The following is an 18,347-nucleotide window of genomic DNA, read 5'->3' as shown; positions in this document are numbered from 1 at the left end:
AGATGTCTTCTTTGAACTGAATGGGGAGCCAGAGAAGCTTCTGCAGCTCGCTCCAGAGGCCAGAGACGTCATCGAACCGCTGACAGGAGGTGAGGCACAAAGACATTCACAGCTCCAGGGATAAAAGTGATTCATTACTCTGAAAATGAAATACCTGCTTTGGGAAGAGATGGAGCAGACATCTGCTGGATTCAGTAACAAATCTTCCACTAAGTTTCTGAACTCTTTATGTTTTCTTGTCCCCGTCAGATTTTGTTGAGCTGTCGTTCTGCAATCTGTCCAGTCCGGATTCAGAGCAGAACCACCCTCAGGATCTGTGCACTCCACAGCTGAGGCAGCTCCTCTCCCCCATCTTCAACCCCCTCACTCCACCTCCATCATCATCTTCATCACCAGCAGCCCCCTTACAAGATCCTGAGCCGGTAAAGACACGATCTTTTTAAAACTCTGAAATTATTAGCGTCTCTTTCTGATTTAACTGTTTGCTCTCTCTTTATGTTCTTGGTGTTTTGATGTCGGTTGTCCTCCAATAGACGACCAGAGAGGATGAAATGATGTACACCAGCGAGGTGGAGAAGTTCTTTGCTGTTTGTTCAGAAGAAGGTCCGAAAATAGGAGAAACCCTGGAGGTAGGAGAAGAAACGCATCATTGTAAACATATAAAATATGTTTTATTAATACAAAACAAAACTAATAAGTGCTTTAAATGGTTGGACCAGGATTAAACTACACATTAATATAGAAGAAGTTGGTTTGATCTGATCTCTGCCTTTAAGAAAATCTGAGTATTTGGTGACATGTATTTGTGGCTATGTCTGACTCTAATCTTCTCTCTGTTGTGTCTCTGGCTCAAAGGGGATGGACTTGGACATGTTGGCTCCTTACATCTCCATGGACGATGACTTCCAGCTGACCTTCCTCAGCAGCAGTTTACCAGAGGAAGCCGAGGAACCCTCATCATCGTCGTCTAAATCAACAGCTGTGACGCCTGCAGTCACTGCGACGAGGAAACGGTACGATGGGCTCGTTCACTCTGCAGACTAACGTTATGACATCTCTGTGACCTTTAGACAAATATAATATGTTCTGATTTTGGAACAGATATTTAAACATAATATCACATTTAGTTATGCAGATATGAATTGTGTTTGATTTGAAAATCCTGCAGAAGTATGAAACATGTTTCGTTTGAAATGTCAAATATCACATAATGATTTTGAAGAACCTGAGCTTAAAAAAGGTTGAGCGATAACATCTTGAGCTGCAGAAATCTGAACAAAGTTGCCTGTAATGATGTTACACACCAGAAAAAAAACATTACTGGTTGACTGAATTATACATTAAGAAAAATTTGCTATGTAAAGTTTGTCCTGAGGGGGGCGCCACAGGAAAGGTTATGATGTCAGCTAAATCACAAGGTTTCATCCTCGGTCTGATGGCTGGATAATAATATTTGCTACTTCCCTTACCCGCTGAAATGCAGTGTTTGCAAAGCAGGACGTACAAAGGTTACAAAGACTTCTGCATGTTAAAAAAAGACACCACAGATGTTGAACGTGGTTTCTGCTCTTTCTCTGCCTGTCTCTGATTCAGGACTCGTCACCCGGATGAAGAGATGCCGTCCCAGCTGATGATTCACAACAAGATACAGAAACGACATCCTTCCTCCATAGAAGAGGAACTTCTGCTCAGCCACAGACTGCTGGTAAGAGGAAGAGGGGGAGCAGCAGGAAATGCTTAATAGGAGACATTTGTAAGTCCGGCTTTATGCTGACTACAGAGACGAGTAGAAGTCGTGAAGTCGTCTGCTTTGAGCTTTGATTCAGTTCAGTTTTTACGCGCAGGTTGTAATCAAATACTGACAGATCACAAAGGCTTTTATCCCAATCCTCTAACAGCAGTCTGAATATATTCTTACTTTTATGAATGACCACATTGTAACATATTTAAACTCCATCCTCAGGGCTGTCTGGAGGAAACGGACCAATCAGATCTGTACCTGCTGCCGAGCTCAGGAGGGCGTAGTCAGCTGCTCACAGACAGAGACCCTCTGTTAGGAGGCGTTCAGGGACTCTGTGATACTGCAGGTAACATAAGCACAGTGACTTTACATTGTTTGTGTCCTAGCAGTGAGATTACTGTGCGTTTGTTATGGCATGTTGCATTTGGCTGCAGCGTGTTTTTCATAATGTAAATCGTTTGGACCGTTGTGGCACGTTTGCCCTTCACCCACCGTATCAACCGACCTTTTTAGAGCAAACTTAGGGGTTAATTTTCTGTATGTGCTGTGGGTAACACTGTGTTACTGCAGCTCGGGTATGAAGTTGGGGAGTTTACCGTCTCAGGTGTTTGAACTGTAAGTTTTGATGTACACTGACTTTCAGTGACTTTATTAACATGAATGCACTGAGGAGTTAATAAAAGGACAGTTATTTTGCAGTCAGGTCTGGCTGCTGATCCACAATTACAAACACGGGCTCAGGCACGTCAGTAGTTCAGTACTAGTAACGGGACAGTTGTCACCCTTCTTTAGTTTGTGTCTAACACTGTTTGTCTGTTTCTCTCCTGCAGCTCTGATGAGAGACGTGTTCTCACCTCGTCCACCTGACCCGACGCCGCCTCTCCCGCCTATGACTTAATGAAGCTCCTGTCAATCAAGAGCTGGCTGGACATCTGAAAAGCAGGAAATCATTAACGTTTAATCTGTCTGCAAACACGACAACCTGAGCGCACACATGTAAACCCAACGCACACAATCACGTACGCACACAGATACAGACTCGCACACGCAGCAGAACCAGGTCACTCACTCATGTTGTGTGTCTCGTCAATGTGAGAAAACATCTGAGTAATCAGACTGTTGCTAAAAATGATTTCAATGATGTAACAAATGATAAACTCTGTATGTGAAAAGCAGTGAGACGGATCCTTTAATGTTTCACTGTGAGAAGCTAAATTTCATTTATCACACCTTTAAAGTTTGTCTCGTTTGATCTGCTGGTGCTTCTTTCATCATGAGCAGGAACTCCCAGAATGCTCTGCTTCGACTTTGATCCACTCAATGCCATCTCGTGTGTTCTTCCAATTTACAGCTACAACTAAAACCCTTAAATATCAGCGTTTATTCAGTGGCATCTTTTTTAAACTTTTTATACCCGATTTAACCCCGAACTGTTATTACTTTTATCTAAAGCCGTGATGTTTGTTTTAAGCTCCCTGAGGTGCCGGGTGGGTGGAGTTTACCTGATGTAACACTCCCTGTGAGCTAATGTGAGCGATCAGTCACAGAGTAACGTTTAGACACCATGGCTGTGAGAATTGACTGTTGTAAAACTAAAGAAAACCTGCAGCTGTGATGCTGTTTAATTGGTCCTTTTATAAACATTTAAATATATAATGTGACTAACATGTATTCAAACAGTGGTATTCATGTTTTTGTGATATTTGAGTGCTTTGTAACAGATTGTGCCTCGATAATACGAGCTGAGAGCAGACTTTTATTCAGTGTTTGATGAAATCTTGTGGTTCTGCTTCTCTGCGTGATTGTTTTTGTTTCACTTCTGTTATTTTACACATATAAAAAAGTCTCTGTCAAACTTCTCTGTCGCTTTTATCAACTCAGAGACGTTTCATTGCAGGTTTTCTCCGTCCTGTTCGATGTGTTGACAACACTCAGGATCTGCTCCATTAGTCACCAGAGAGGAAATTAAACACGCTTTGAATTACTGCTACAGTTTGTCCTGTTTTCACTGTTAAGCTGAATCAATGGGGAAAAAAGTGCTGCTGTGTGGTCGGTGTTTACCTCGTTCGGGGCGGAGCGGCTCCATCTGCAGCTGATTATCTCTGAATGTTTGTTTTTCCTGGATGAGGAGCTTCACCTCATCATCTCGTCACTGTTCAGTCAGGAAAAACACTTTGTTTTGTTAGGCTGGAAATCATATTTGATTAAAAGGAGTGGGTGTGGCTGACTAAACTGCAGCTCTGTTTAATCACTTTAAAGCCCACAACGATCAGTGTGACCGTCTCTGTAGAATCCTGTTAAAAACAAAACTACTAATTCTGTCTGATGCAGTCATTGAAAGTGAGCAAGTACTTTGACTTACAGTACTTTACTAAGTACATAAACTATACTTGATGTCCATTTGAAGTGACTTCACTTGTCTCGTCCTCCACATGTAAGAGGAAAAAACTTTATTTATCTGAGTGGTGTAAGAGATGGTACTAAAACATGCACTATAAGCTCATTCAGAATCAGAAATACTTTATTAATCCCCGTTGCAGTTGCTCTGACACAGAGAAGCAGAGAGAAATATATGGCAAACAATAGAAGTAAGAAAAATGTCAAATATGTGCATTATATATACAATAAGAGATAAAGATTAAATGCTGAGAAGTGGATCTATGGTGATTTAAATATGAATGCCAGAATTAAATTCAATGCAAAATAAGAGTGTGATGCAAAAAAAGTTACATACGAGTTATTTACAAATGAACAGTGTATGCAGTATTATTGCAGAAAGTACAAAGTTTAGGCCTGTGACCTCTAATGAAGAAAGCAAAGTGTGTGGGCGGAGCCTCTTGTTGCCTTGTTTCCACTGAAAGGTAAACCTCCACTCGACCGGAGCCACTAGGAACTGTTGTCTTTTGGTATTTTACCTGCAGAGGTTGTGCAAAGGACCTGTAACTTGGTTCTGATTTTGGTACCACCATGGCCATATTCCTAGCAACTAAGCCAACCCTTAAGGTGGAGGTAAAACACTGCAGACCACAGACTTAGATGCCCTGCACAACCTCGCCTGTCACTGTGGATTAGAGCTGCAGTTGTCCCAAAATATAGACATGATATAAGAATGAATTCTCTGTTCTAACCACCTGTCATCAGCTGCAGAGGCAGAGTTTGGAAACAGCTGGTTCAAAGCGGAAAAAAACAACCTCATCATTTCGACTGAGACATCGGTGTGAAGATTTTCCCATAAGCACTGACTGAGTTACAGTCAGTTCACCGTTTGCACAATTCTGGTGTCACATGCTGGAAAGTCTCTTGTTGTTTCTGTGTGAATTCTCTGCTGAGGAGGGAAATCCTCAAACCCCTCCCTCTGAACATTTTGAAATACTGTTTTTGTTCTTCCTTGAGACGTGTGTCACTCTGTGTTCCTTCTGCTTTATGTAATTCAGCCACTTCTCGTACTCGGTGTTCAGAGGCTTCTTCCTGTGTCGTGACGCGACACACCGGCTAGTCGAGTTAAATGGCTCCCGGTTACATAACGCTGGTTGATAAATGACTCATGTTCAGAGTTTCAGAGTTCATGGATCTCTAAACTGAAACATTTTTTAGGTTATCATCACGCTGTCCTAAAAACACACACACACACACATTCTTTTTGGTGATGCATTAACGTTAAAGCAGCATGTTAGTGTTGTTGCTACAGTCGGCTCTAAAGGGTCACAGATTAAATCTGAGGGGTTAGAGACGATTAACAGAAGAGGAAGTTCTGCTGTAAAACTTGTTTCAGTTTGCGACATATCTTTTTATTTCTTGTTTCTTTGGTAAAAAAAAAAAAAAGCCTAATTGAGTCTCTTTGGGCCTTAAAGCATCAGCTAAATTAAGCATCATAAGCATTTTCTGACCAAAAGGCTCTGAGGGTATAAATTATACACCTTTAAGGGTTTTCTGTCTCTGTTTGCATTCACACCACTAACAGGAACAGCAGGTGGGCTTTGGCCAAATGTACCCCTCTGAACGAGGAGCTAAAACAGCTTAAAGAACTGCGATCGTACACACTGCTTGTAGTCAGATACAAGAACAAGGGGCGTGGTCCTCCAACTCATGTAAGCACTACGAAAAAGTTCCTCCTCTCTGAAAATACCTACACAGTGAAAAAACACTGAGGAGATAACCAATGGTGTATATTAATAACAAGGCATCATTGTTATAATCTGACATGTTATTAAATCTAAAAATCTTAAACCAGAAAAGTAACCTAAAGCTGTGAACATTTGATGTTTTTCAGTAAAGGTATAAAATATTTTCCTGAAATATGAAATCAGTCCTGTATAAACTTAACGCTCTGAGGAACCTTCCGGCTCTGCCATGAGGAAACACTGGTTTGTTTTATCAATGACTTTTTCTCATTCACGCTTTTCCTCTTTCATCTGACTGTAACCTCCTCTGACCGCTGACAGTAAACATCTTCTGCTTTTCATTTCCTGGCAGCAGAATGATCTAACAGCTTCTGCTTTCGGTCAAACTGGACAAACTCATCAGACACACCCAGAGGTTCTCACAGAGCGGAGGTTGGACTGTTAACCCCTAATCACCAGCATCACATGGCATCAGCACACTGACACACACAGGGTTTTAGTTCTTCGGAATGATTCACATTTTACTCACAAGGAATGCTTGAATCACTGTCCGGCTTCTGTGGAAAAACCCGCTGCCCCACAGGAGGCGACCAGTTTAATGTTCAGCCACAAACAAAGTCCAGATGTCAGATAAAGAAACATGTCAACATTTATTCATCATATATTTCTGTGCAATAATACATATACAAATAATCGTTCTGTAAATATTACAATCCATATAATAATAATAATAATAATAATTAGATCTATGAATACATTCAAGGTCACTGAAGGCGTCAGTCACTCTGCAGAGGTCAAAGATACAGAGAGAGAACCAGAGAGGTCGAGTGAGGACAGAGAGAAACTCAATGTTTGATTTCTGGTTGTTTTAGAGGATTTGGTCCAAAATCATTCTGGAATAAAAACTGTTATTTGTATGATTATCTTGATAAAAGCACCTACGTGTGTCTGCACCAAAGCCACCAGGGCGAATAACTGTAGAACTATTTCATTTAAATTATTCAAGATATTCTTTCACCACTTATGAACACATGAAAACACTTTTAAAGGCCATTTGGTTTTCAGGTGTTTTCAAGTCTGTAAATATCAGCTGTACACAAAGTTAACATCACAACATGCTCATCATAGTCACAGTCGTCTGTGCAGCACGCCGGCTTCAAACCAACAACAGCAACAGTCCAGCGACTCAAAGTCAGAGAAAAAGGAGGAAACACAGCACGCAGTTGACTTCATGAAGCCTCCATCAGCCCCGTCACTGAGGGGAAGGATAACAACGTCTCCAGAGGTACACTGAAAACACACACACACACAAACGCACAACCTCATAACTCTCATTTGAATACATTCTAAAGAAACAAGGCGGTTCTGGTTTAAGGTTTACGTCCCACCTCTGTCACATACATTCCAACATTTAACATTACAATCAATATTTCATTAATAAATGAACTTGAGTCCTTTTCAATCAGGTGTCGTGACCTAACAGCTTCAGCGTGTGATTGGACAGAGCGTCCTGATGCTGGTGAGCTGCAGCCAATCAGGAAAAGTGCAGACAGACAGCTCGGGCGCCTGCTGTCAGTCAGAGTCGATGGTTCATCTGAAGAGCAAACACTGAGCCGCTGCAGCTAGGTGTCAATCAAACCATGCCTTCATTTCTAAATCAGTAGTCACATATGAACCCGACAGTCTGTCCATCAAGTGTCCTTGTCATCTGAAAGTGCAACATGCCGGATGTCCCCGCAGCTCGTCCTGTCTCTGGGACGCGACGTCTGCACCTCCTCGTACGGGGGTGGGGGGTTGTCAGGGCTCTGGCCGGACAGGAGGGGGCGGTGGCTGCCGTCTGATTGGTTGTTTAAGGACGGCGGGTGACAGCTGGGAGCCTCCTGAGCCAATAGGAGCTGTGTTGGTCCGGGTGCGGAGCAGGCAGGGAGGCGCTGCCCCCAGCTGCCGTACACCGCCTCCTCATAGGACGGGAGGGAGACAGGAAGTCCGTCCACCATCAGGTCCAGCTGGTCTGAGGAGCGACGGCTGCTGGGACAGAGAGACAAAGTTATAACATGTAGAAGAAGGAGGTTTCACTTGGTTTCCTTTAAAATTGTTATATCACAGGTCCCAAAGAAATGGTGATCCAGTCATCTCATTACTTTTTCATTAGATTTGGTTAAAGTTGCATCAATCTCATACCGGCTGGATAGTACAACCATTTATTCATTATTTGAAGCTATACTATATAAAGTTGGGGTAAAGTTGGCTGGTTGGGAATCAGTACAGTAAAGAACTTCCTCTTACCTGTGTGATTGACAGGGGTAGAGGCGGGACTTGACGACCAGGCAGGCAGTGGTGGTGAGCAGGAAGATGGACACGCCCACCGCTGTGGTGGCCATGCTGGGCATCGAGTCACTTCCTCTGTCGTCTGTGTTCATGTTGGGACCCTCTGAGGAGGAGAGAGACGGAGGTTTAGAGACCAAACACAAGCTCAGAGCTCAGAGACGAGACGACTGTCAGGAGGTTGCAGGTTCTTTCGTGTTTCTCATGTTTCGTTCTGGATCTACTTTGATGTCAGTGTTGAACTAACTGGATCGTGGTTCGTAAAAAAAGCATAAATAATAAACAAAGTGTATTCTACTAAAAAAAAGTTGTGTATTATGTTGAACTAGAAGCCATATTAATGTGATGTTAGAGTCAGCTACCATCAGATTTCAGTCTGCTTTAGTTGCAAAACATTATAAACAACTTTAAGTGAAAGAGCTGAAGCTGTAGGAAAATAAAAAAGTGCACCTAACAGTAACCTGTGCTCCACACCTGTGGAAACCCCCCGATGTTCTGGGCGGACAGGATTTACAGAAATAGATTATCAAACTACAGATCAATGAGAGGAAGTTTTTATCATGTCCTGTGGTTTCTCTTTGCCCATGACAGCAGAAGCTTTCCATAAAGCTGTGATGCCGTCGACACAGAGGAAGTGTTTATTGGTTATTATGGTGGCTTCGCCCGCTTCCTCGTTCTGCGCTCTGACTTCCTGTCGCAGCCTGTTTCAGTGAGGAAGTCAGAGCTGGTCCTAGCTTCTAGTTCTTCTGTAAGTGTATAGGCGTGTTGGTGTAAGTAGGTCATACGATAAACGTGATTACTAAAGGTGCCAAGCTGCTCTAAAGGGTGATGCTTTAGTGCTGCGACTGTGAGATGACACTCGACACCAACAAGATGATTTAAGTTAGAGGTCACATTTTCTTCCTGATCTTACTGAAGATGATCTGATATAAGAGAGTTTCATTCATTTGTGAGAAGAGACAAAACTGTGATTGCAGCGAGGACGTTCAGGTCTTACAGCAACAGCAAAATGAAAACAACCAAAATACATTTCACATTTGAAAGATGTTAAAAAATAATATTATTGTTTTTAGATTTAAGGTCTTAGTTTTAACTTTCTGTGGACTAAAACTCTGAAGAAGCGCATCTCATGTCTCAATGTTATGATTTAAGTAGCTCTGCTGGGAATCAAACCTGTCACCCAAAGATAACAATTAAACACGTCTGCTTCCTGAGACTGAAAACAAAAAGGGAAGTGTCATAAAGTAACTAATCATCCATCATATCGTCTGAGTTAAAGCAGTGATGAGTCACAGTTGCTGTGAATTATAAACTGAGGTGAACACAAGCTGCTGGGAAATTTCAAGAAGCCTTTAGAGTCGCTCAAGATCATTAATCTTAAAGTCACGGGACCTGAGACTTCTGAGCATGAAGCTCTGCTCCAGCAGAAACACCTAGAAACACCCAGCCTCAACTCTCTCAACATTAACATGACTGTTTGCAGAGAAATTCACTTCTTGCACCTGAGTAAAAAGCAAAGATGTGGCCCTTACGCCGCACAAACAACCTCAACTGACACGCAGAAAGCAAACATGCAAACTTGAAATGTATCACAGTATCAGACTCCAGCATTCAGTCTCACCTTTGCCGGGGACGCAGGCCGGGATCGGAGGCGTCCACCTCCCGTGGCGACACCTGGACATGCGGACCTTGTTGCTGATGTGGTACCCGGACTCGCAGAAGAAGTGGATAGAGCTCTTCTGGTGGAAACCTCGACAGGGGGACGGATCACAGCGGAAACCTCCATGTTCAGGCACCAGAGGGTGGGTGCAGTTACTCAGCCGGCCTGCAGAGACACAAAACACAGGGATGAGAGCAGGTTCATGAAGGAAAGGGAAGTTAAAGATCATCAGTAGCCTCTACCTCACACTATTATTACTGCTTAATGTTTATATGCCTCTGCATTAAATCATAATTTCCCATAAGCCCCTCTTCTTTCTCACCCCTCCTCCACCTCTGCTGTGCTGCTCCACATGCATGTGTTTTGTTTTGGATTTAAAAGAGGATAAACTTTCAGGAGGATTTTCTGACTCCTTCTTTCCAGAAGCTTCAGAGAACAGGTCAGAGAGTTTGTGCTGTCTGACAGTCTCTTCAGCTATTGTCCAGTTTTTTATGGTAAATGTATGGTTATTCTATTAACTGATGTGGTAATAATTCATTGATTATAAAATGTCAAAAGCAGCACATCATATAAAGAATAAGTTTTCCATCTGCAGCAGAAGCGGGGCATTCACAGGGCAGCTTCTGACTGTGAAGTCTGGCAAACTAAAGGGAATTTTTAGCAAGTCTTATGTGGATGAAGTGTTGATGGAAAGTGTAGTGTGTGTTTGCTGTACTGACTAAGTTCTGCTGCTCACAGGGCCTGCCTGCAGTGCCTACATGTACCAGGATGCATTGCGTGCGAGCAGCCTAAGCCTCGCTCTGTTGCCTTCCTTTAGCTGTATACTTGAATAAATATGACTGAATATTTTAGTCACCCAAACACTGTAAAACTGATTCTGATTCTTAACATCTTCTGCACTCATGCTTTGGGATGACATCATCAGTGTTTGTAGTGTAGTTCTGCAGCCAGACCACCTCCATCTTCTGATGAAGCTGTGGCTTGAAGAACAACAGATTTTGCAGCTTTGTCCCACTGAATCAGAGAGGAGGGAGAGGCAACAACTGCGGCCATTTTTCTCAATACATACTGAGCTCTGACAGAGAGCCATGAGGTTTGAAAAGAAGCTACATGTCCTGTTTAGCAACTAAGAACACCAGCGATGCATGGGGACATCCCGAATGATGTGCCTGTTGGTGCTGTTTTTTCAGCGCTGTGTGAGAGGAGCTCACAGAGGTGTGTCAGGGTGAGAGGGTGATGGATGGGGAGAGAAGGTGACACCAGCAGGGAGGAAAACTTTGAGTGTGAAAGGACAGGAAGGTGTTGTTGTCCCTGTAAACAAACTCTGACATGTGAGTAAACGGCTCTGTGAGGGTCGGGTCACTTTAGATAGCAACACTTTATTTACACAGGAACGAATGATACTCACTGCAAACTCTCTCCCTGCACCTCTCGGCTCATTCAACGAAAAAAATCTTACTTCAACATTTTCCGACATCCTCCTCTGACTTGCTGAGAGGGCATCTTTGCCCGAGCAGCCGGCACTGTTACCCACTTCCTCTATTTTGACACCTTTCAGCTTAAAAGTCTGCGTCTGCAGGAGAAAGGTTTCCACTGCCTCTGCGCGCTCCTTCTGCCCAAACATGAGCGTGTGAGGAGAAGGTCAAGTATGGAGCTAAGAGTGGAAAATCACCACTTCTTCTACAAACAAAGCTACAACCAGGCTAAAAGTTCCACAGCGTCAGAGCCAAAACAGACACGACAGACACAGTTAGAAACAGGAAGTTAGAGCCACATTTGGTGCAACAGTCCCAGAAGAGTTTGACTGCAGAAACAAGAATACAACATTCTGATATAAGGAGGAAGAAGACTGAAAGATTCAAACCTCAGCAAAGCACAAAGGTACTTCCTGCAGCCATCAGCTAAAGTTTAATCAGTGTTTCACAATCATCATGAAGTGAGTAACTGTATGTGGGATCTTTATCTGAATTTACAAAGAGGCTGTATTTCTGCGTGATGTGTTTGAGATTGTTTGAGTATCTCACACGATTCCTCAATGAATAAATCTATCAGTGTTCCCTGTTTTCAGTTTCACAGTTTCATCATCACTAATGTGCAGCAGACGAGCTCCAGGCACCATTAATCATCAATGGGCACAAAGGACTTTGGAATCAGTTCTCCTGAAAGACTTAAAGACAACTACGTTTTTATTTCGTAATGAACAAAAAACTGATGCAACATGAAAAATGTGGGCTCAAGTTTGAAATGCGTTACATGAATATATAACAGTTTTATTGGTTCTCAGATAACTCAAAGGTTTAACACTTCACATGTGTTGAAGCTTGTTCCTTATTCTTCCTTTTTTTAGTTATTTCTGCTAAAAGTAATGAAGAAGAGACCAAAGTAGAGGCCTCATAAATTAATAATTTCAATGTATGAGGAGGTGTGAGGGGGTGTTTGTGTGGTATCTTGGGGTCAGAGGTCGTACCTGCGGTGAGGAGCGGGGAGGAGGCCAGGAGGAGAAGTCCACAGAGCAGACTGACGCGTCCACACGGCCATGAAGACGGGGCTGACGCAGACATCAAACCAGACGTCCTGAAGACAGAAGAGATGAAGTCAGAGGCAGAGAACACACACACACACACACGCACATGCACATGCACGCGCGCACATGAAGCAGAAGTCACACCTCTCTCAGTGGTTGCAGATTTCAGCTTCAGTAAACGTCTCGATATAAAAGTGACGTCACAGCTGTGATAGAAATCAGGTTCTTTAGACTCAGCGTGTTTTCAGCTGTGAATCATTCTGCAGTTTGCTTTAACCCCGAGACCACTGACGGAGCCGAGCCAGCTGTTCTTTCACACCTCTGCTGCTGACTCTCCTGCTGGTCTCTGAGCAGCTGCAAGCATGAAGTCTTCATGTTGACTTTACAAACAAAAACCTGAAATTCCAACCAGAGAATTCCCTCCAGTGACCTCTGAACCTTCAGACTAACAGGCTTCAGGCTGACAGCAACATCACACAAAAACATTCTCTTTAAAAAAGGTTGTTAGACCGACAAAACGTCATGCTCAAATACGAAAGTGCCTTGAGGTTACAGAGATCAGGAGACTGTTTGGTTGCAAACTTTAACGTCAGGCCAGTTGGATTGTTCAAGTTACTGAGGTCACATTTGTTGTTTTCTGATGTCAAACCAAAAGTGTTTCTATTTCAATTCACTGACAACAATCACACTGACATAAAGGAATTAATTTGCCTCTTTTAAATATTAAATCAATGATGCTTTTAGTCCATCAAGTCAAACCGAGTTGTACTTTGATATTCACTTAAAGTCAGTTTGTAATTTCTGTTGCTCTTAAAACAAAGTGTTTCCAACAAAGACAAGCGGCTAAATTAAATGCAATGTTACCTTGCAATAAATAACAGATTTCTCGGGCTTTGAACAAAGCTGAAAACATTGTGGATAATGCACAAAAATCCAGAAAAGGCCTCGTCATTACACTGACATGAAATGTTACATATTATACCTTTATGTAACAATAAGTCCATGAAGAAAACATTATTGTCATTTAAATCACTGAATAATTAACGCACAGTTGTAGCCCTACATAAGAAGTCTTTTTCCAAGTGTATTTTTAACGGAGAAGCAACTTTAGTAAAATCAAAAATCTAAAACCTTCACATCGACTGAAACGCTGCTGCCGCTGCATCCGCTGCATCCGCTTATCTTTACATCAAACTTTTTAGACGTCTGTAAACCTGCCCTGGCCTCAACCTTTCAGCCGACCAATAGTGAAAGTGTCACATTCCACTGTTTACAGTTTCATTAGTGACCATAAAGACCAACAAAGACACCTTAGTGCTCAGCAGCCGAGCAGAAGCATCGCCGTGTTCATGCCGACACACAAACCCATCACCTCAACGACCCGAACTCTTCTCCAGATGACTTACACCGTCCCAGGCACGCACTTCCTGTCAGAAACCAGACCTCTGCCACACAGAGAGGGTAAATGCCAAAGAGTCTTTTTTGTGTGTGTGAAAGTGTGTGTAGGAGTACACTGATGTCTGTGGTGTGTGTGTGTGTGTGTGTGTGTCTGTGTGTGTCTGTGTGTGTGTGTGTGTGTGTGTGTGCTTTTATCCCCTGAGAGATATCAGTCCTCTGTGGAGCAGTGAGGGGCGGCCCCCTGCCTCAGCGTGCCAGGCTCAGGCAGAGGGCAACACACGCACACACACACGCACACGCACACGCACGATTCAACATGACAGAGGTTTAGCACACCCACACACACAGAGAGAAACATACACACTCGATGGCTACATGTTATGTGAACACAGTCTGCGTGGGAGATCTGAGTCATCCTCTCTCTCTCTCTCTCTCCCTCTCTCTCTCTGTGATATTATAACTTCAGCGATGCTCGTCGAGCTGGAGCTGCAGGATTATTGTGACAACAGAAAATTCTAATTCAATTATCCTCAGCTCTCTCTCAGGTGAGAACGGCTCGCTGTGATGCTGTTTCATTTATTTTTGGACTCCACATAGTAAAAAAAAACGGCTGTGAAATGGCTGCTGTCCCACTCTGAGCGGGATTTAAAGTTGTGTTTAACGACGTGACGCATCGACGCCGACACAGTCAGTATCACTACAAACATTTCTCTGGCAGGTCTTAAATGCCACCGATTTTCTGCTCACACAATCCGGCAGCGCTCTGCTGCAGGACGGTTCAGACTGACGGACGTACAGAATGTGACAGCTTCACCACAAACTGCTGCTGCTGCACTTTGAGATTCTGACAACAAACCTGGCCCGAGCCTTTGTGCTCTTATGAGGCCGTGTGCAGGTCAATAATGATAATAATAATAAAGGAAAAAGAAGAGAGTAAACATAAGAGCAAATAAAAAACAGCAGATATGTAGGAATTAATAAATGTCTTCCTATAAAATAAAGCTTTAAGACAGGATTTAAAGATGCCAATGATGCTGCCTGTCTGATTGTCCAGTAATGTCAATAGGTCGATGGCTGTTAAAGTATTGCAAGTAATAAATAAGATCTGCTGGCCTTCTGATGTGCATAATGTGATCACATTCGAACACTCAGAGCTGCAGGGATCAGACGTCCTCTCTCGTCCCATCGAAGATGTTTCACTTCAAATGGGCTTCAATAAAATCTCTCCTGCTGGGAAGTAAGTCTAAGATCTTTACATGGTATAGAAAGGTGTAGTTCTGTTTATCTGCAATTATCTATTATTAATGTATAAATTATTATATCAGCAGGTGTGTCTCTCCTTTAATAAGTCGTCCTGTTTGGTGATGGTCTGTGTGTTTAATCCTCTGAGTTGGTTCTCTTTTTGTAACCACAGGAGGATGTCAGGGGGCCGCATGTGGGCTGGTTGGGATCTTTTTGTGTTGCTGATTGCTTCCTTTAAAAGGGGAATTCTGATGTTTTTAAAGTTGGGTTCCATTTTTATATTTTGTGGTTTAAATGACTAAAAAAGGTACAAAAAGTTTTGGAATTACTTCATTAGATTGCTTCAGCTGGACACCGCAAAATGGGCTGAGTGACTTCCTGTAAATGTACATGGAAGTCACTCCGGATATGAGTGCACATGGATATTTATGTCGAGTGAAATGACGTAAAGTAACACTTTTACTTTGAATTATGTACCTCAATGACAGGAGGTGATGTACCTAATGTTTCCAGTTACAACAGAGATATTTGCTCTGCATAAACAGAGGTTAAAGAAAAATATGACACAGAGAAACATTCAGATTCAGAACACGTCCTCCTACAGCTTCTGATCACATCAAACCAGACAGAAACATGTGTGACCGCTGGAGATCTGCTCTGACTCACAGATACGGTACTGAGTGTCTTCACCCACTGAACCACATCTGACAGGCTGGTTGATCAGTGACTCCAATTCTGATGAACTTTGCTCTCCTACGTGGCTCATTTACTATTTCTGAACATGTCTAAAAAAACCCAGCAGGGAGGAGGAATTAAAGTTCAGCGACAGGATGTTTTTTTGCTCTTTTCTTCAGAAGTTTTCTGTCTCAGTGAGGAGAAACATATGTGCATTATTTTCATGTCACATGATGGCCCATCACATGTGCAGTATTAACCCTGATGTTCTTTCTTTAACAGCTCGTAAAACACACACATATTGTTGTATCAGGTTGATACTTTATTAATTGATAAACACAAAAAAACCACTTAAACTAAATCAAATATTAATACTGGAATTGTTGTTGCTATTTGCACCTCCTCCTCCACCTTCCTCTTCACTAGATTTAATGTAAGTTGATTTAAATCACAAGTGTGAAAGATGTTTTTTAGATCTAAAGCTTTAAGTTTGCAGATTTCAAACTGTGCCACAGCCCTCTTTAGAATCCATGCTTGGTTTGTCCATTCCGGGCTTCTGTAGAAACATAACAGTGCTACATGGGGGACATATGTGGACGAAGACGTGCTCCCTCAGTAAGACTCTTATTTTGAAGTGGTAACATACGAATGAAAATACTTTAATTTGAATTTAAGAGCAGCTGGTTAGCATGTTAGCATTGCACCTCCACCTGCTTGGCCTGTGTGATTGAATGGTCGGATGGTTGGGGGTCTGTGATGCTTTGAATAGTCAGTGAACACAATGCACAGTGAACCTGCACACACAGGAAGTGCTGATGCTGCACTGGTGAGCATGTCACAGGGATGCAGAACCAGCCCCCCCAAAAATGTTTAATTATATATATTATATTATATATTATATATTATAATCTAGAACTATGTATATTAACTGATGATGTTGTGTCGAGCTGCACAGATAAATAAAGGTTTCATTGAATAAAACTGTAGTTCACAGTCAGCCAGGTGTTGCTATGGAGAACGAGCCGCCATCACACTTCAGTTTATCTGTGAGAGAAGTGATGTCACTTCAGGTAACAAAGATTCACAGCAGGGCGGGGAGTTCACAAACACTCACACACCTCCAAAACACACACACACACACACACACACACACACACACACACACACTGTGTTTTTATACAGCTAAAGCTCATTTGGTGCAGCAGGAAATCTTACAGTTAGATTCAATTACTCCATTAATTGAAAATAGTAATAATAATAATAATAATGATAATAATAATAATAATAACCTAACCTTCTTGGTGACATCAGACCAGCAGTTAAAACCTCAGATATATTCAGTTTACAAAGAGACAAGCAGCAAATCCTCACATATGAGAAGCTGCAGCCAGAGAGAGGTTGGTGCTTCAGCCTGATGTGACTGCAACCATTAATCACCATTCAAAATAGTCACTGATTAATATTCTGTTTAAGTTAATAAACCTTTAAATACACCCAAAACTCGACATCACAATCTAAAAACCCCTCAGGAAACCTAAAATTCCCCCTTAACACCTCTTAATTGAACCCTTGAACTCAGCAGGGTGCTGCAAAAACCTTTCTTCCTCTTTAATCCTGTCAGTCACAGACCTGTTGGACCCCCTCAGTGAACCCTGGACCCCCTTTAAAGAAACCCACCGATGGTCTGGATATAGTAACAGTTTATTATGTAAAAAGCTGCTTTGTTCCTCAGCAACATCAGAGAGTCAGAGGAAGCTTCGTGAGTTCACCATCATGTTCCTGCTCTGAGGCGTTTATGTGTCCTCTCATTATTTACACCAATGATTCTGTTTATATCGTTTAACAGCTGATGTCTCTGAGCTCAAGATCCCAGCACCAAGAATTCATCCTGATTTATCTCATAAACATGAAAACACTGCGCTGGTGTTTCCCACGCAATCAATCAGAGGGCGAATCGTCGATATATGATCGATTAACACATTTTAACACCTGTCTTTACAGCTGTGACGGTCCGCAGCAGGTAACATTAAAACCTCCGCCTGCTGTGTTTGAATGCAGCAGATCGAAGCAGTTTAAACGGTATAAACGTCTCACCTGAGAGCTTGTAACTGAAGCAGCAGCGGAGGTGTGTCGGTGCAGAGAAGCGGCTCTGTGTCTGCAGATTCTGCAGACTCTGCTCCTGGTTCAGGCTTAAAGGGTCTCAATAAAGTGCCGATCCGGATGCGGTCTCGGTGCTCCGCTGACGCTCGCGGCTCCTGCTCGGCAACAAGTGAGAAGATTTCGGCTCAGACGTCCTGACTCATCGATCAGCTGTGTTTGACACCGACACGCTGTCCTCCTATTGGCTGATGAGGGCCGCTTAACCCCGCCCACATGAACGGTGTGTGTGTGTGTGTGTGTGTGTGTGTGTGTGTCTCTCTCTCTCTCTCTCTCTCTCTCTCTCTTATTCTTCATGACTTCAGGTTTCAGTTCAGTTTCTCTTCTTGTCTCTTTGGAATTAATGATGTATTGAAGTCCTCCTGCACCTAACTACATTGGTAGGCTTTGAGCAGCAGACGAGTTCTGTTTACACAATATGCACAATTATCAGTAGGCCTAATTTAAAGTAATAATTAAAATGCACTAATGTATTTTTACCTTAATTCTTGGAACACTCCCCCA

At 42.6% G+C, this 18,347-nt stretch overlaps 2 protein-coding genes across 3 annotated transcripts in view; one reads left to right on the top strand and one right to left on the bottom strand.

The window, feature by feature from the left end:
• The window catches only part of hif1al (hypoxia inducible factor 1 subunit alpha, like), a 13,514-nt gene extending 9,789 nt beyond the window's left edge, over positions 1-3,725 (top strand). The window contains exons 9-15 of the mRNA XM_069668116.1: positions 1-89; positions 250-422; positions 534-629; positions 856-1,013; positions 1,594-1,705; positions 1,964-2,087; positions 2,572-3,725. The exon at positions 1-89 is cut by the window's left edge and continues 150 nt beyond it. Of these exons, the coding sequence (XP_069524217.1) occupies positions 1-89; positions 250-422; positions 534-629; positions 856-1,013; positions 1,594-1,705; positions 1,964-2,087; positions 2,572-2,639 (820 nt within the window). The 3' untranslated portion in view covers positions 2,640-3,725. The remainder of the gene's footprint in view (positions 90-249; positions 423-533; positions 630-855; positions 1,014-1,593; positions 1,706-1,963; positions 2,088-2,571) is intronic.
• Positions 3,726-6,493: 2,768 nt separating this feature from the next.
• LOC138597097 (sushi domain-containing protein 6) lies at positions 6,494-17,939 on the bottom strand. 2 transcript variants are annotated; one of them, XM_069668632.1, is made up of 5 exons: positions 17,781-17,939; positions 12,315-12,421; positions 9,809-10,012; positions 8,149-8,293; positions 6,494-7,890 (listed from the first exon to the last, which is right to left on the bottom strand). In XM_069668632.1, exons 2-5 carry the CDS (start codon positions 12,406-12,408, stop codon positions 7,554-7,556), a joined length of 780 nt encoding a protein of 259 aa, XP_069524733.1. In that variant the 5' UTR covers positions 12,409-12,421; positions 17,781-17,939; the 3' UTR covers positions 6,494-7,553. The 2 variants fall into 2 exon arrangements, with proteins under 2 accessions (XP_069524733.1, XP_069524734.1); XM_069668633.1 differs by having other exon boundaries at positions 6,494-7,887.
• Positions 17,940-18,347: the final 408 nt, after the last annotated feature.

This window comes from Semicossyphus pulcher, unplaced genomic scaffold (assembly GCF_022749685.1).
Source record: "Semicossyphus pulcher isolate SPU_LCO1_2020_fin unplaced genomic scaffold, fSemPul1.0.p SCAF_19, whole genome shotgun sequence".
Lineage (NCBI taxonomy): Eukaryota > Metazoa > Chordata > Actinopteri > Labriformes > Labridae > Semicossyphus > Semicossyphus pulcher.
This window is presented reverse-complemented; position numbering and strand designations above follow the sequence as displayed.